Below are 15,132 nucleotides of genomic sequence, written 5' to 3'. Positions count from 1 at the left end.
CCCGGGTAATCCCTCACCTCTGGGCTAAAGGTTATAAGGGAACTCCTTCTTGCAAAAACGGTGCAGGTGCCTAATGCCAAGAGAGGGTTTGCAGGTCAGACTCGCAAGCAGAAAGAGGCGCTTCCTTGTAGCCCAACTTAGGTGCTGAGCACTGAGTGGGGTGGGGCTTAGGACCTACCCCTCACCTTGGCATCTCCTTGTCTTGTTCTTAGGTGCTTTGGCTGCGTAGGCAGGGAGCTGCTGGCTTTTGTGCATCCCAATCTGAGGTGCCTCTTTCCACATTCATTATATAGAGAGCCCACATGCTTAAGTCAGGTTTTGTGAATCACAGTGATTTTTCTAGGTGGCTAAAAGTTAGGCATGGTGACTAGGGTGACCAGACGTCCTGATATTTAACTCTTTGTCTTGCGTCCAGACCGATGTACCATCGGGATGCCATTTGTCCTGATATTCAGTAGGGTTCCCAGGCTTCCAGTTGGTGCAGGGCTGGCAGGCTCCCTACCCAGCTCCGTGCCCCTCCCCAGAAGTGACGACATCTCTCTCTGGGTCCTAGGTAGAGGAGAGCTGGGGGGCTCCGCAGCTCCCATTGGCCAGGAACTGCGGCCAGTGGGAGCTGCGGGGGTGATGCCTGTGGGCAGAGGCAGCGTGCAGAGCTGCCTGGCTGTGCCTCTGCCTAGGACCCATAGGGAGATGTTGCCGCTTCCGGGGAGCCGCTTGAGGTAAGCGCGACCCGATCCTGAACCCGCACCTGAACCTCCCACACCCCAACCCCAGGCCTGAGCCCCCTCGCGCACCCAAACTCCCTCCCGAAGTCAGCACCCTGCTTCCATGCCCCAACCCCCTATCCCAGTCCTGAGATGGCCCCCGCCCTTGCAGCAGGGGCCAGAGCCGGGGCCGTGCAGCTCTGACCCACGGCATGTGGTGCGGGCCGGAGCCAGGGCTGTGTGCTCCCCTCACAGCTTCCTAGGGCTCTGCACCCCCCTTACCCATTGCTCCAGTGGGGGCTGTGAGCCTGTGGCTGCCCTCCACCTCCCATGTGTCCTGATATTTTACTCTTGCAATCTGGTCACCCTAGTTGCCACACCTTTGTCAATCTAACTGTATGTGTTCGGATGATGGTTCATAACCTGATTGACCTCATTACTTATAAATATATCTCAAAATTTCTGTTTAGAATTTTCTCATTTCAGAGGAGTTGTAAATGCCTGCTGGGGCCAGGTGGCTGACTGTTTCTTGTTTGAAGAAAATAATTTTGAGCTAGGGCTAATTAGCATTCATTTTGTATCCCCTACAGGCACAGCCAATCCAGGCTTGCATAAATAAGGTGTTGCCTTGGGTTTTGTAAATATTATACTTAAAGGAGTGGAAAGTGACTGTTGTGCACATTGTAATGAGAGCACGTGGACTTAAAATTCTTAGGTGCTTGAGTAGGCAATTTTATTTAAAAAATGTGTTCATGATGAGTAAAAGGTTGGTTGTAAATGTAGTGCAATTGAAGTGATCTAGCCATAGTTCCTGGGTTGACTCTGTGTATGCGGGTGATCCTAGTGAGACCTTGTAAGACAAGGTGAGTACCAGAGAGTTGCCCAGGAAGTACGGTTACATTATTTCAGCTGCACGAATGTTACAGATCATGTTACCTAAATAAAATAGAGCTTGGTGTGCTTGAGCACTGAGGGTCTCATTCAAAGTTCACTGAAGTCATAGAAGTCTTTCCATTGAGTTTTCAATCAGGCCCCATTTAAAGTCAAACCAAACCTTAAAAACTGAGGTTTTTTTCAAATAGAAGAGTACACAGCTGGTAGAAAGAAAACAGTGTGCTCTCCCAACCCCAAAGTTTGTAAGGTAGAATACTGCTGTTGGGGTTGTTTAAGAAATAATTATCTTTTCTCTCAGTTACTGAATCCAGTGCTTTGTATTTGTGCCCTTAATGTAGGGAGCAGGGACCAACGAGAAAGTGCTAACTGAAATTCTTGCCTCCAGAACAAGTGCAGAGCTGCGGAATGTAAAACAAGTTTATCTGGAAGGTAAAGTTCAGTCAGTGTTTAAAATGTGTCCTCTCTTTAGCCCTCTTAATATTTTTAGTGTCTGTGTTAACACTGCATACTTGATAGCTGAGGGAAGAAATGAGGATGGCAGTACAAAAAGAAGACTTATCTTACAATTGGAATTGTATTCTGGTGGGATGGAGACCCTTGCACGGCCAGAGGCTAGTGCTCAGACACAGCTGTACAGTCCAACTTTTTTGGGCCAAATTGTCGTTGGGATGTAACGTTTAATATTTTTCCTTTTTATAGTGGGATTTCACTTAAATTTGGCACTTTTCTGTTGATTTTATTCACTCTAAAGTGTGTGTGGGGGAGCCCAATAATGGGGAAGGAGGAAGTTGGCACCACATAACAAACTGAAACTCTAATCTAAAATCAACTGTTTGTTGTTAAGATTTTTGCTGAGCACCACCCAGGGCTATCTTTCTTTTGTGCAATCTAAGGCTATTCATGCTAAAGCTAATGCATCTCTTCCTGTGTTTCTAGGGATGGGATGAACCACAGAGTACAGTGACCCCAATAATGAGTGATGGGTCTTTTCCCATCTCCAGGTGGCTCTTCCTTTGATTTGTAGAGACTAAACCTTTTTCTTCCATGGTTAGGGGGACTTCCTAAAAACAAAGATAACTAGCTAAATTAACTATGTATGCATCCAGGCTCCTGTATTGGAGGGAAGGTTTCACGTCTGAATATGACTAGACACTCCCTGCTTAGTACAGAATTCTACAGTATTGTTTGCTTTTAGAGCATGCCCTGACATTGGAATGAGAACAGAACCTGGGTCTGACTTTGAATAATAGTTGGCTTAGTGATTTTATGCTGACAAAGGCCAGATTGTACCTTCTGCCTCATCTTCTCAGTGCTATTGGGTTATGCAGATATAAATGAAGGCAGCATACAGCCCTTTGCTTATAAGGCTCCTTAAGGCTGATTAGACATGATGATGATGATCAGATTAGGTGAGCCTTTAACTTCCTCTGTCTCTTGGGGACTAGTGAGGGCATCACTTCTTTCCATTAGAAAGAGTTGAGAAATTCTGTAAGGTGGTGTTCTCTTGCAGAATATGAAGCCAACTTAGAAGATCATGTCACAGGAGACACAACAGGTTACTATCAGAGGATGCTAGTAGTCCTTGTTCAGGTAAGTCTTCATTTTGTATGTGCGTGAGCATCTGTGAGATTGCAGTATTAGACTGCAGAATTCAGGGCAGTGTTTGCTTATTTCACTACTGATGAATAACTCGGAATCTAAATCTGTTTTACAAAGAGGCCACTCTGAATTATTTTCATACACCTATGGACATAAATCTTGGAGATTGGTATAATTGCTTGCTTACTCCACCCAGAGAGTTGGTCTACACCAGAGCTGTATGGAGGGGCAGCAGCAGGGTGCCGGATTGACCCCAGTGAGTGGATTGGAAGTGATGGTGGTTCAGTTTTAGGATCCAGTTCTGCTCTGGTACCTCCAGTGACAGGTGTAACTCACAATTTGCAATGGTGTCTTGAGAAGCTGTTAGATAACAGAGAGTTTGATACGTACATTTTTGTTTATAATTGGGGGGGCAGAATACTTAATTCACCCTGCTGTGTGCTAGCATTTTATTGCTGAGGGAAGGGAAATAAGACTGCAGAAAAACATAAATTACTGATTATTTATTTGGCATTGAATCTTATGCTCATTATTTTGGACCACATTGTTTTGGACTAAGCATTGGATATTATTTTTAGGCTAATAGAGACCCTGATGGAAGAATTGATGAGGGTCTGGTTGAGCAAGATGCTCAGGTAAGTGAAAAAAAATGTTAGTGTGTTTCATACAAGTTAATATACAAATAAAATGGGTGCACAAGTGGGGCCCAGATGTGAGAGAGACTTGATTTTGGAAATAACTGTTGCTTCCTTTCTGTTGCAAGTGATGTGAAAACAGAGGTGGTGCAAGCTGCAACATTCAGATCCAGATTTCAAACACGAGTTTTAGGACTCTCTTCCCCTCTGTTCCACGTCTTCCTCAACCCAATTTTGCCAGTTATAAAATGAGAAGCCTAAATAGTATGGCAGTGGGAACTACAAATGTCTGAGAGAAATGGATGTTTCTAACATTGGATGTTCAAATGTTTGTCACTTGCAAAATTTGAGGGCATTCAGATTCATTCATTCAGATCTGATGTTCTGATACAGGCCAGCCTTGACATAAAAGATTTGTGTAGGACCTGCAATTTACTAGATGATGCAACATGAGCATTACTCATGTTTAGGGATGATTCAAAAGAAGGTGGAGTTCTCAAAAGAGAAAGTGTCCCAAATATGTTGCTTTATTGTAACCACATGAGTCCCAGAGCTGCCGCTGCAGATACGACTGTCTGAACAATTTTCCAGAGAGTGGAATACTGCAGTGGAATTATATTTTCCATAGCTCTGCCTCCGACTCTTAGAACTGCACTCCAAGGAGGAGTAGGAGTAATATAATAATTGAAAGGGTACCTCTTAGCAGATCTAGTAGTGGTCAGATTCTCAGCAGTTTGATTGCAGAGTTCGTTTAATGCATGTTGCATCTGGGCTGTTTCACATAGTTTTGGGCTGAAAACTTTGTCCTGCAGGTTGTGGGCCTAGATCACAGGTAGGCAAACTGTGGCCCGCAGGACCCTCCTGCCTGGCTCTTGAGCTCCTGGCCGGGGAGGCTAGCCCTCGGCCCTTCCCTTGCTGTCCTCTCTCCCCCCATAGCCTCAGCTCGCTGTGCCGCCAGCACTCTGGGCGGCGGGGCTGCAAGCTCCTGCCAGGCAGTGCGGCTGCGAGAGCTGCCAGCCTGCCCCAGTGCTCTAGACTGCGCAGCGGCATTGCCAGCTCCGGCTGGGCAGCACGGCTGCCAGTCCTGCTGCTCTGAGTGGCATGCTAAGGGGATGGGAAGCAGGGGGGTTGGAAAAGGGGCAGGGGTTCCCAGGGGCAGTCGGGGCAGGGGGTGGTTGGAATGGGTGGGGGATCGGGATGGGGAACAGGATGGGGTTGGATAGGCATGGGAGTCTTGGGGGATGTGTCAGGGATGGGAGTGTGGATAGGAGTCAGGGCAGGTAGGGAGGGTTGGATGGGGGTTGGGTGATAAAATGATCTATATAATTAAAATTAAAATTTTAATCAAATGAGGACATGAACTCCAGTGGCTAGGAGCTGTGGTTTTGATGCACAGGACTGGAGATCTGGGCCTAGGTCATAAATCAGGTCAAGAATATAACACAGGCAGAGGAAGAATATGAGAGCTTGTTAAATTTATGTCAAGAAATTTGTGTGTGTGCTTTAGAGTGCATGTTTTTCTTGACTTTCTGATGCAAAATACTTGTGTGTCTGGCATGTATAGGTTTGGTATGTGTATATTTTGATGGTGCCTGGTGAAGTGCTGCATTTTAAGTTCTTTTAAGTGCTGGCTTCCTAGCCAGAGCACAGTCTAGCTTTCTGCTACTATATACATCTTGCTCTTGTTAACACTTTCAATAAATTGATATTTTGTAAAACTTACTAAGTATGGGACCATGTGGAAATTGGATTAGTCAAAGGGAGACCTTGATTGCAGCAGGTCTGATGACTAACATGGGTCTTTCAAATATAATATAATTTTATTTTTAGCGGGGAGGGAAGGTATGTTTCTAAAACATTTGTTGGAAGGGTACCTCATGTTTATATGAAGCAGGACTATTACTGTACATGTGCCATGTATCTCAGGGCATGAACGGGTTAATGAGGATAGAGTATCACTCAGATGGCAAAACTAAAACGGGGACTAAGGGAAAGAGGTGGGGGTGATGGAGGATGATGGCAAGAAATATCTGTTGTGATGATGGAGCACTGGTGTGCATGTTGATATGGCATATCCAGTTTGTCCTCATGTATATTTTTGGGACATGTCACTCAAGCTTCCTCCCCTCCAACTGCAATTGTTATGGAGCGTAGAGTCCTTCAAGTGAATGTGTGAAGAAATTACTAACATTGTTTTGGTTTCTTGAAATTATAACAGGTCTTATTTAAGGCTGGAGAGCTGAAATGGGGAACAGATGAAGAAAAGTTCATCACCATCTTGGGAACTCGAAGTGTCTGTCACCTAAGGAAGGGTAGGTAAAGTGGTGCAAGTAGACCTGAAAACCAGAATCTCAGCTGTGCCTGGTGTGTGATAGGCGCAGCCTGTAGGAGAGGAGCCATGAAGGAACTGTTTCTGGCTCCCTGATCTTGGGGAGGGTTCTATGCATTTGTGGCCCACTAGTCTTTACGACATCCCTTAAAGGACTCCTCTTTGTGTCCCCTAAGTAGTTTCCTCTTAGGCCAGGTCTACACTTACAAACTTCCAGCAGCACAGCCGTACCGATACAGCTGTGCTGCTGTAAGAGCACTCATGTAGCCGCGTTATGCCGATGGGAGAGAGCTCTCCCATTGACATAATAAAACCAGCTCAACAAGCAGCGGTAGCTATGTTGGTGGGAAAGCGTCTCCCAGTGACCTAGTGCAGTGCACACGAGTGCTTATGCTGGCAAAAGTTATGTTGCTCAGGGGTGTTTTTTCATACCTGGGGCAACAAAAGTTTTGCTGATGTAAGTGCTAGTGTAGACGTGGCCTTCGAAAGTAGCAGTGAAAAGCTGCAGTTTGGAGGAAGGGGGTGATAGATCTGAGGGGACAGCTGGAGTGTGTCTGTATCTGTGCTATTAGTTTCATCTGAAAAAGAGCATAGCAAAATGTGTGGTGCTCATTTTCCATAATGAGTCATCATGTGACTGAGATCAGCCCATCTGTCGGATAAAGGGCATTTTTAATGTATTTTCCCTCAACCCCCGCATGCTGTAGCTCCCCCGCCCCCCCCGCCCACCTTCTGGGTATACTATGTCTTTTTTTTTTTTTTTTTTTTTTTTTCACCAAATTCTGATGCAGAAGGATGTGCAAATTAAGATGGGGAAACACTTTTGAGTGGAAGGTTTTGCTTGATCATTCTTTTGTGTTCAAAGGATTTGCAAAACTAATAGAATTTTGTGAATCCCTTCTCAATTAAGACCAGTTTTGTTGTTTATGTAGCATCCCAAATTGTAATAAGCACTTTAGAAATGTTTAATTTGAGTGGTGCTCCAGTGGCACTTCTTGCGTGCTTGAAGTTAAGCACATGTGTAGTAGGCAGAATACAGACCATTTCAGAAGGGAATACAAAATGAAATGTTCTTCGTTTATGGCCTTGCTTGCCTTCCACTTTGCTACTTATTGTTTCTTACTCCATTGCCTATTTTCACTTTTGTTTTCTTCCACAAAAGTAAAAGGTCTTTTGACCTTTTACTTGTGCTTTCTCCCTTTAGGGTGATTGACCTCTAGAAATCAAAACAGGCCTTACTCGTTGTAGCTAACAGGAAGCCTGTGCTAGAGGGATTTATGAGGAGAACTTGGCCATTGGTTTACACAACTAGGGAGCAGTAGATCGGGGATCCTCTGTTCTATCCCTGGCTTTGAGATGGGAGTCAGGATAATAACCAAATGCACCAGCCTACACATATTTGACACATTCGGCCTTTCAGATCTGGCCTTTCAGGGTGAATATAATTTATGTTTGGCATATTAGAGATCTGGGTTCTAATCCCAGTTCTATGATAGCTTCTGAATTTGTACAATCTTTGTTTTTTAAGGTAGTGATGGCTTGATTGCCTTCAAGGCATTGGGGTATGAAGCCTTGGCCAGTAATAAGTGCTGTGGGGTACTCTGAAATATAAACAGTGGTCAGTAGAGATGACTCCTGAATTTCTAGCTTCAGCTCAGCCTGGGGGAGGGTGCAGTGTTGGGTAGTTGGATGGGGAGGTTGTCTCACATCTGTGGAAAGTGCTCAGATTTGATGGTGCAGGCAGTTTGATTGAGTTTAAATGCAGAATGTTCCACATAATCAATATAGATGAGAGTTTTGTTAGGGATGTGAGGTAGCTTGTTTCTTTAAGGTGGTGTCAGTGTTGTTTTTGTTTAAATATGCTACTCATGCCAGCCAGACTGTAAACTACCATCAGGAGACGTGGGAGACTACATCCTCCTCGCTGAGGAATTGTATTGTACAGTAACAGTCTGCTAGAAAAAATATATTTTAAAATAAGGTGGGGGAAGAGTGTCTGGAGAATGGGGTTTGAGCAGTGGATAATATATGGTACTTGAATGAAAATAGCATACACTGTGGGGGACAGTGGGAGAAGTAGTAATGTTTACGTACATGTAATTAGTTTGTACTTGTCCTTGGTTTTTCAGTGTTTGACAAATACATGACCATCTCTGGCTTTCAAATTGAAGAAACCATTGACCGTGAAACCTCTGGGGATCTGGAGAAGTTGCTTCTGGCAATTGGTAATTAACAGTCTTACGACCGTTACACTATTTGTAGGCGCTATAATGTGAGCTCTGAAATGATGACATGGCGTTTCCTGTAAAGGGATTAAAACAGTGCTGAGTAACCTGATCAACAGCCTGAGTGAAGTTGACACCTGTATTCTCAAATTGATGACCTAAATTCTAAAATCTCCGGTTGCACAGGGGATTACATTACTATTTATTGTTGCCATGCTGACTCAGTGTAAATCCAGTTGAACTCTAATTTAATAAAGCTATTTAAATTATCTAGGATGCAGGTATTCCAGAAATGGTTTCATTTAGTCTGTGCGAGATTAAAAAATGTTGTTTTGATTGTTGATTTTAAAAGAATGACTTTGGTCAAAAAGTGACGCACGCTCTTACAAAATAAGTAGCTCATTTGGAATCTTATTTTTTATTTAGTAAATAAGCTTTTCCTCTTGTTACGGGAGAATGAACTGGATTCTGTTCAGCCACATGCATCATCAAAAGCACTGTTAACGAATATCTAATTGTGGGACCAAACTCTGCCCTCATTTGCCCAGGCCAGCCTACTGAAGATAAGGTGTTGGCACATTTGTAATCTGAGGGTAGAGTTTGTCTAGCGGGATCTGTATTGCTGATGAGATAGGACTTCTACCTTTCAGATCCCACGTAGGACGAGCAGAAAAATATTTGGGTGTAAACTGATCGTTCTTGTTTTGGAGTCAGTGAGCCACAGACATAAACCCATGCAAACGAAGCAGTGGGATGTTGGAAAGAGCATGATAGCCTTAAGAACGTTTTCTGCTCCAAAGCTTAAATTTGTATTTATTGTGTAATTTGAAAGTCAAAATATTTACCTCCCCTCAGATTGTCATATATGTTCAATAGAAACTGATTATTAATGATTCGTTTTCTCAGTGAAATGTGTCCGAAGTGTACCTGCCTATTTTGCTGAATCTCTCTTTTATGCCATGAAGGTAAGTACTTATTATCCACAGACCCTTTTTCCACTCCAAGTAATGCCTTTCTCTCTCTCTCCCCCTCCTCCTCCCCTCTCATTCTTTCTCTCTCTCTTTAATAAAAAAAAGAGAGAGACTAGCTTAAATTCACCCAAATTTTGCCAGGCTGTGACTAGTTTGGATAAATTGACAATATGGTAGGCACTATAATCCTCAATATGGAAACACTACCTTTAGAGACGATATATATCCCAGTATGCAATGTTCCATCTTGCTATCAGGGGCCTTCTGCTGGCCTGAAAATGGAGCATCTTCTGCTGAAAGCTGTAATTTCTGCAGGTGACATATTTTGAAAACAAGGATGACTAAAAGCTATGTTGTAAAATCTGCAGACCTCAAAATGGCTACCTCTTTTTTTTTTTTAAGATGACCATTTATAGACCCATATTCCAACTTTATAAAGTAAAATTCTAGTTCCTCATTCAAATGTTTTTTGAAGTCCATCCCATTTTTGAGAAGTAAAGAGGAGCCGCCAAAAGGAGAGGTTTAAACACCAATCTGGCTTTACTGATTCCTTCATTCCCCTGCTTTCCTGTGACTTCGCTTCTCCCACCCTCCTCACTTAGCTACACATGCACACTCCCTTTTAGGCCTTGTCATCTTGGGGAAAAAAAGATAGTCAACATGAGTTAAAATCCTATTGAAGACAGCGGGCAGTTGGTAGTTTTCATGTGAGCTAGCAGGTTAATGACTAGGCTCTCCATAGGTTTTTTCCTTCGTGAAGATAAAGCCTTTGTCTAAAATGGGTTTATCAAGAAGTAAAATTATATTAATAAAATGTCTGCATGAGTAATTACTTGGAGAAAATCATGAAGTGATAGCTGGATTTTTAAAGAACAGTTGTTCTACTACCTTTATAGAAAAGCCCTATAAAATGTAAATGAGATGAAAACATAGGGTTCCCTAGAAATATAATGAAATTTTGAAGAAATACTCTACAAATCTGTGGCATTTAGTAGAAAATCTTTCTATGGGTGTATTGAACCATATTTTAGGTTTCTGTTGCAGGGATATGATTCTTTATTAAATTCTACAGGCTGATTAAAAAAAAACCTATAGAAAGTATGTAATTTTGTATTAAGGTTCTACAGATTTTATCTGGAAGGAGACCACTTTCTCATAATTTCAGCAGACAAATTTACTAATATAATTAATCTGTCATGACACAGTTACCCATTCAGGGACTGCACACAGGGCTCAGTCCTACACTGCACATCTGAAAGAGGCAAAGGTGGTTTCCACTCCTTGATCCTGGTCAAAAAGGGGGCTTTTTGGTTCTTGGCATAATTTGAGAGCGTCCTTAGGTCAGCCATCTAAAACATTCAAATGTGTACCATGAAAACCACCGCCAGTCACAACCAAAAGTTTGAGGATTGACTGGACATGGAGAATAGGGGCTAGAGATAAGGGTAGGGGGCTCATCTGGGACCTTGTTGAAGCATATTGGTTTCGAAACTTGCATTGCCATTGCCTGAGTTGATCCTGACTGGTTGATCATTAGCGGGTTGGGACTTCAGGGCTGTCAATCTGGCACCATTCATCCGTGCTAAAACTCACTAAAGTATGTCTGCACAGCAAAAGCTAGCTTGGGTAACAATAGCAGTGAAGACAGTGGAGTTCAGGCTGCTTTGCTGGTAGTACAAATCTGGTATGGACACTGGGTATATGCTCAGCTCAGTAGCTTGCTCTGAAGCCTGTGCTGTGTTCATTGGTATTGTTACGCATGCTAGCTGGAGTCAAACTAGCTTGGATAGGCTTGCCTGTGCACAGCTTTTGCTGTGTAGACATCTCAAAACTTTTTTTTAAAGCAAAAAACACCTGTCTGAACAGAGTACATGCACAGTTATGCTACATTCACCACAGTCTCCATTCATGTGAGCAGTCAGATAATTTTGAAAATCATTATTTCTACCAGTGACTCAGACTGTCTTTTACAGCAAGTCATGTGCCTTGATTAGTCATCACTGGGCTTTGTGCTCCAACTTTCAGTGGAAAAAGTCAGTTCTTAGGATGGAATTGGGGATCTTTTAGTATGATGCTGATCTTGATCATAGTATGCCAATACCATACTGTTTTTGATTTTTGGAGCTGGATCATTTCCATTTGTTTGGGCACTTATGGCATGAAGCTACAAGGTGGTGAACTTGAACTGGGAGGTTCTGAGCATCCTCAACATCATAGACGCTCAGGGCACACAGCACTTCACAACATCAGTTCTTTACTTCACATTGAAATTTTAGTGCCTTATGATACAGACCAAAACATCTTGTACTGATAAGGTAGAAATACAATGCAGTGGTTCTTTGAAGACCCATATACATTCTCACTATATGAGGAATGTATTTACAGTACCAGTTATAACCACACTACAGAGGGCTCTCAAACTTTTTCTAGATCAGAATACCTGCTCAGCATAAATAGATGCTTTAAAATAATATTTAAATGTCTTTTAACATAGGGAACTGGCACTGATGATGATACTTTGATCAGAATCATGGTTTCAAGGAGCGAAATTGATCTTCTGGACATTAGACGTGAATTCAGAAAGAATTTTGCGAAATCTTTGCATCATATGATTCAGGTAAATTCTCTCAAATCCAGTTCACTGATAAAGAAATACTTTGGTGAGAATAGTATCTATAAGTGGTATAAGACTCCTCCTTTAGGGCTTAGGTAGTGTAGGTAACATTTGAAGAACAATATTGAATGAATGAATGAATTTTTGTAAAGGGCTTAAATGCTGGAGTAGTTTGGAAGGGAGATATTTCCTAAAAAGGAGAACTTCAGATTTCCTTGCAAATGTGTAGTAGTGGGGTAGATCTGATAAAATCAGAGACATTTTTTTCCTTTCCTGCCTTTTTTACACTTCTTTCCTGGTTGGAGCACCTTTCCTTTCATTTTGTATGTCTCTGAGAAGCTGTTAGCAGCAGAAGGAAATCAACTGGGATTATAATCCTGCATGTGATTCTGTTCCATTATTTTTTCCCCCATGGTGCAAGCAATGTTGTGCAATGGAGCTGGACTGCAGTTACAATCTAGTCTCCCTTTACATCATTACCAAAAGGAAAGTTTTATTGCAGACAAAGGCAGAATAATAATCATTTACGTGAGAGGGAAGGGAGTTGGTAAGAAAACCAGATATTACAGGATTTCCATGTGTTTGTTTTAAAGTAAAAAGCTGTTTAATATAAGCCATAACTCTTTTCCATAGCACAATATTTGTAGAAGTATTCTTCATATAGTATTGTCTCCATTTTCATCTCTTTCTCAGTTATGTTTATACACTGCAGTCCTTCAATTCTGCTGTGTCAAATTGCTTTTGAAGTTACCAAATGGAGCCCCGCCATCCCCACACACAAAAAACAAGTGGGGCCAGACTCCCTTTCTCTGGAGTCAGTAGCAAAACTTCCCATTTGACTGCCATGGGAGTAGGATTGGACCCCTCCTAACTTACTGAAGGTCACCTCCAATATGTAAAACGTTTTAATTTGTATTGCTTTGGGCTAGGATGGTTTTCCCTTGGTTAGTTGGTTTGCAAATGGAAGAAACGACTTTGTAACTTGCAGTAAATGGCCCAGCTCCAGTATTGCCATTTGAAATCTTTCAGGAATTTTTATTTAAACAAGAAGTCTGGATGTTTAAAAGTAGCACGTTAGTCAGAGAATCTCCTTATGTGATTCCTGAGCAGATAGTCATACAAATGGATTTCCTGTGGGTGGAAACTCTGTTATTTGTTAGAGTATTTCCTGGGGTTGACTTTTTTTGTTAAATGTCTTTATGGTTGTGACTCACTGTGACTAATACTATGTTTCGTACACAGAAAGATACATCTGGAGACTTCAGGAAAGCACTCTTGCTCCTCTGCGGTGGAGATGATGAGTAACGCTGTCTGTGATATGAAGGATTCAGTCCTGCTCCCGCCTTGCAGCCCCTCAGTTAGCATGTCTAGCTATGTTTTGCATGTTAGTGCTTTATAGCAGCTTAGAGCCACACTAGCATCCTAAGGGTTAAAAAGACCCAATGAACATCTTGTTATTGAAGTTATATGCAGTCTTTCTTCCTACCGGCATCCAAGTAGAAGTCCGTCTATCCCAGCCCACAGGAGTTTGTGAAGTGGCTGTTATGACTATGCGAGTGTTCTCGTCTTCATGGAAGATAGATTCTTGGCTTAATGCACAATTTTTTTTAAGATGTTTTGCTGAAGCAGAGAAAATCCACACATTCCAAGAAGAACTGAAAGAAAATTTAGTCCTTAACCTTTTTTTAAACTTCATTTATGGTAACTCATTTTAATGGAAATATTAAGGTAGCTTTAAAATTGTGATCTAAAGAAAAATATCTTTCATGTATAATAATATATATTTGGTGCTATTAGAATGAATCTGCTAAGCAACAATGTGAGCTATCAATGGAAACATAACATACCAATAAACTTCCCTCTCCAACACAGTTGTATCTATTTTTACAAGCAAAAAACCCATTCTTTCTTCAGATTGGTTAAATGATCTTACTACCCTGTACGTAGTGTTTTCTGTTTTCATAGTGTTTTGGAAATGGGTAAGTAATAATGTGATAGGTGGCTTCCTGATGGATTTATTGATTGGTGTCAGGGGAGAGCTTTAGGCACCCAGATGGTGTATTTGATCCTGTAAACCAGGCACAAGATGGCAACATTGTTGGTAGAAAGTATATTCGATCGGGTACAGGATACTGCATGTGAAATCCCAGGGATGTACAATTTCTTCAGTCCTTTCTTTCTTTCCTTTGCAATGGAGGTGTCTCCTTGCTGCCTGTCCATGCCCCACATAGGATACATGCCAAGAGCACATAAATCTCCATGACTGTGATTGCACCAAGAGTCTTCAGTCTTGAATTTTCACTTTTTCTTCTGTCCATCCCCCTCAAATCTTTCCCCATTTTCAGTCACCGCTTACATGTTGGAATGGGCATGGAGAGGGTAGCTAGAGTAACACAGTTTTTATTTACAGCAAATTGCACAGTGATATTTTTTTCCATCTGGCACTTGGGGTACATATCAAAATTCCACACCCAGATCTTTCCTAATCCTTTTATTCCCTTATTTTTTGAGGGAAGGAAGTCCTTAAAATTCTCATTTAATGTTCTACCTTTAAATTCAGTACCATTAGCTTAGCATTCATGAGCAACCCCGTAAGTCAAATCAATGTGTGCGTGTGATAGAGAATAAAGTTACAACCAGAGAAACAGTTTCTAGCTTCCAAAAGATGTTTATAAACAGCTGCTCAAAACTTAGCTCGTAAGTCACTCAGTCACAATTGCAGAAACTCCACATTTTTTAAAAAAGTGCTGTTGAAATTGACTCACAGCAGAGTATTTCAGCTCTTTAAAACCAAAATCTATGCAGTATTAAAATGTAACTTTCTAATGAAGGATTGAAATCATAACCATAAAACTCAAAACATTTTAAAGTAAACGTAAACTGACGTCTAATCCATTGAAATAGCTTTTTTCCCAAGATGCTCTTCCCCCTCCTCCCCCAATATCTTTCTCTATTTATCTATCTTCCCTGCCTCTACCCAATTTTGAGAAAATATTGTGTTAATCTTGACTGATAACCAACAGAAATAGTTGCACTCTGTAGTAACTATGAAAGTAGTTTGTATTATTATCCCTAGTCAGGCACTTGTTTGGTCGATATGTGAGGATAGGGAAGGACTATCATCTACATTTTACCAGCAGGGAACTGACACACAAATTCAG

The 15,132-nt window shown here is 41.8% G+C and overlaps 1 protein-coding gene across 1 annotated transcript in view; it reads left to right on the top strand.

The window, feature by feature from the left end:
• ANXA5 (annexin A5) overlaps positions 1-13,838 on the top strand; it is a 32,991-nt gene extending 19,153 nt beyond the window's left edge. Inside the window, exons 6-13 of the mRNA XM_084627536.1 lie at positions 1,937-2,027; positions 3,109-3,188; positions 3,776-3,832; positions 6,051-6,144; positions 8,291-8,386; positions 9,293-9,351; positions 11,852-11,974; positions 13,214-13,838. Of these exons, the coding sequence (XP_084483662.1) occupies positions 1,937-2,027; positions 3,109-3,188; positions 3,776-3,832; positions 6,051-6,144; positions 8,291-8,386; positions 9,293-9,351; positions 11,852-11,974; positions 13,214-13,276 (663 nt within the window). The 3' untranslated portion in view covers positions 13,277-13,838. The remainder of the gene's footprint in view (positions 1-1,936; positions 2,028-3,108; positions 3,189-3,775; positions 3,833-6,050; positions 6,145-8,290; positions 8,387-9,292; positions 9,352-11,851; positions 11,975-13,213) is intronic.
• Positions 13,839-15,132: the final 1,294 nt, after the last annotated feature.

This window comes from Lepidochelys olivacea (assembly GCF_965140295.1).
Source record: "Lepidochelys olivacea isolate rLepOli2 genome assembly, chromosome: 4".
In the NCBI taxonomy this organism is placed as follows: Eukaryota; Metazoa; Chordata; order Testudines; family Cheloniidae; genus Lepidochelys; species Lepidochelys olivacea.
Note: the sequence above shows the minus strand (reverse complement) of the source record. Positions and strands in the feature narration are given on the sequence as shown.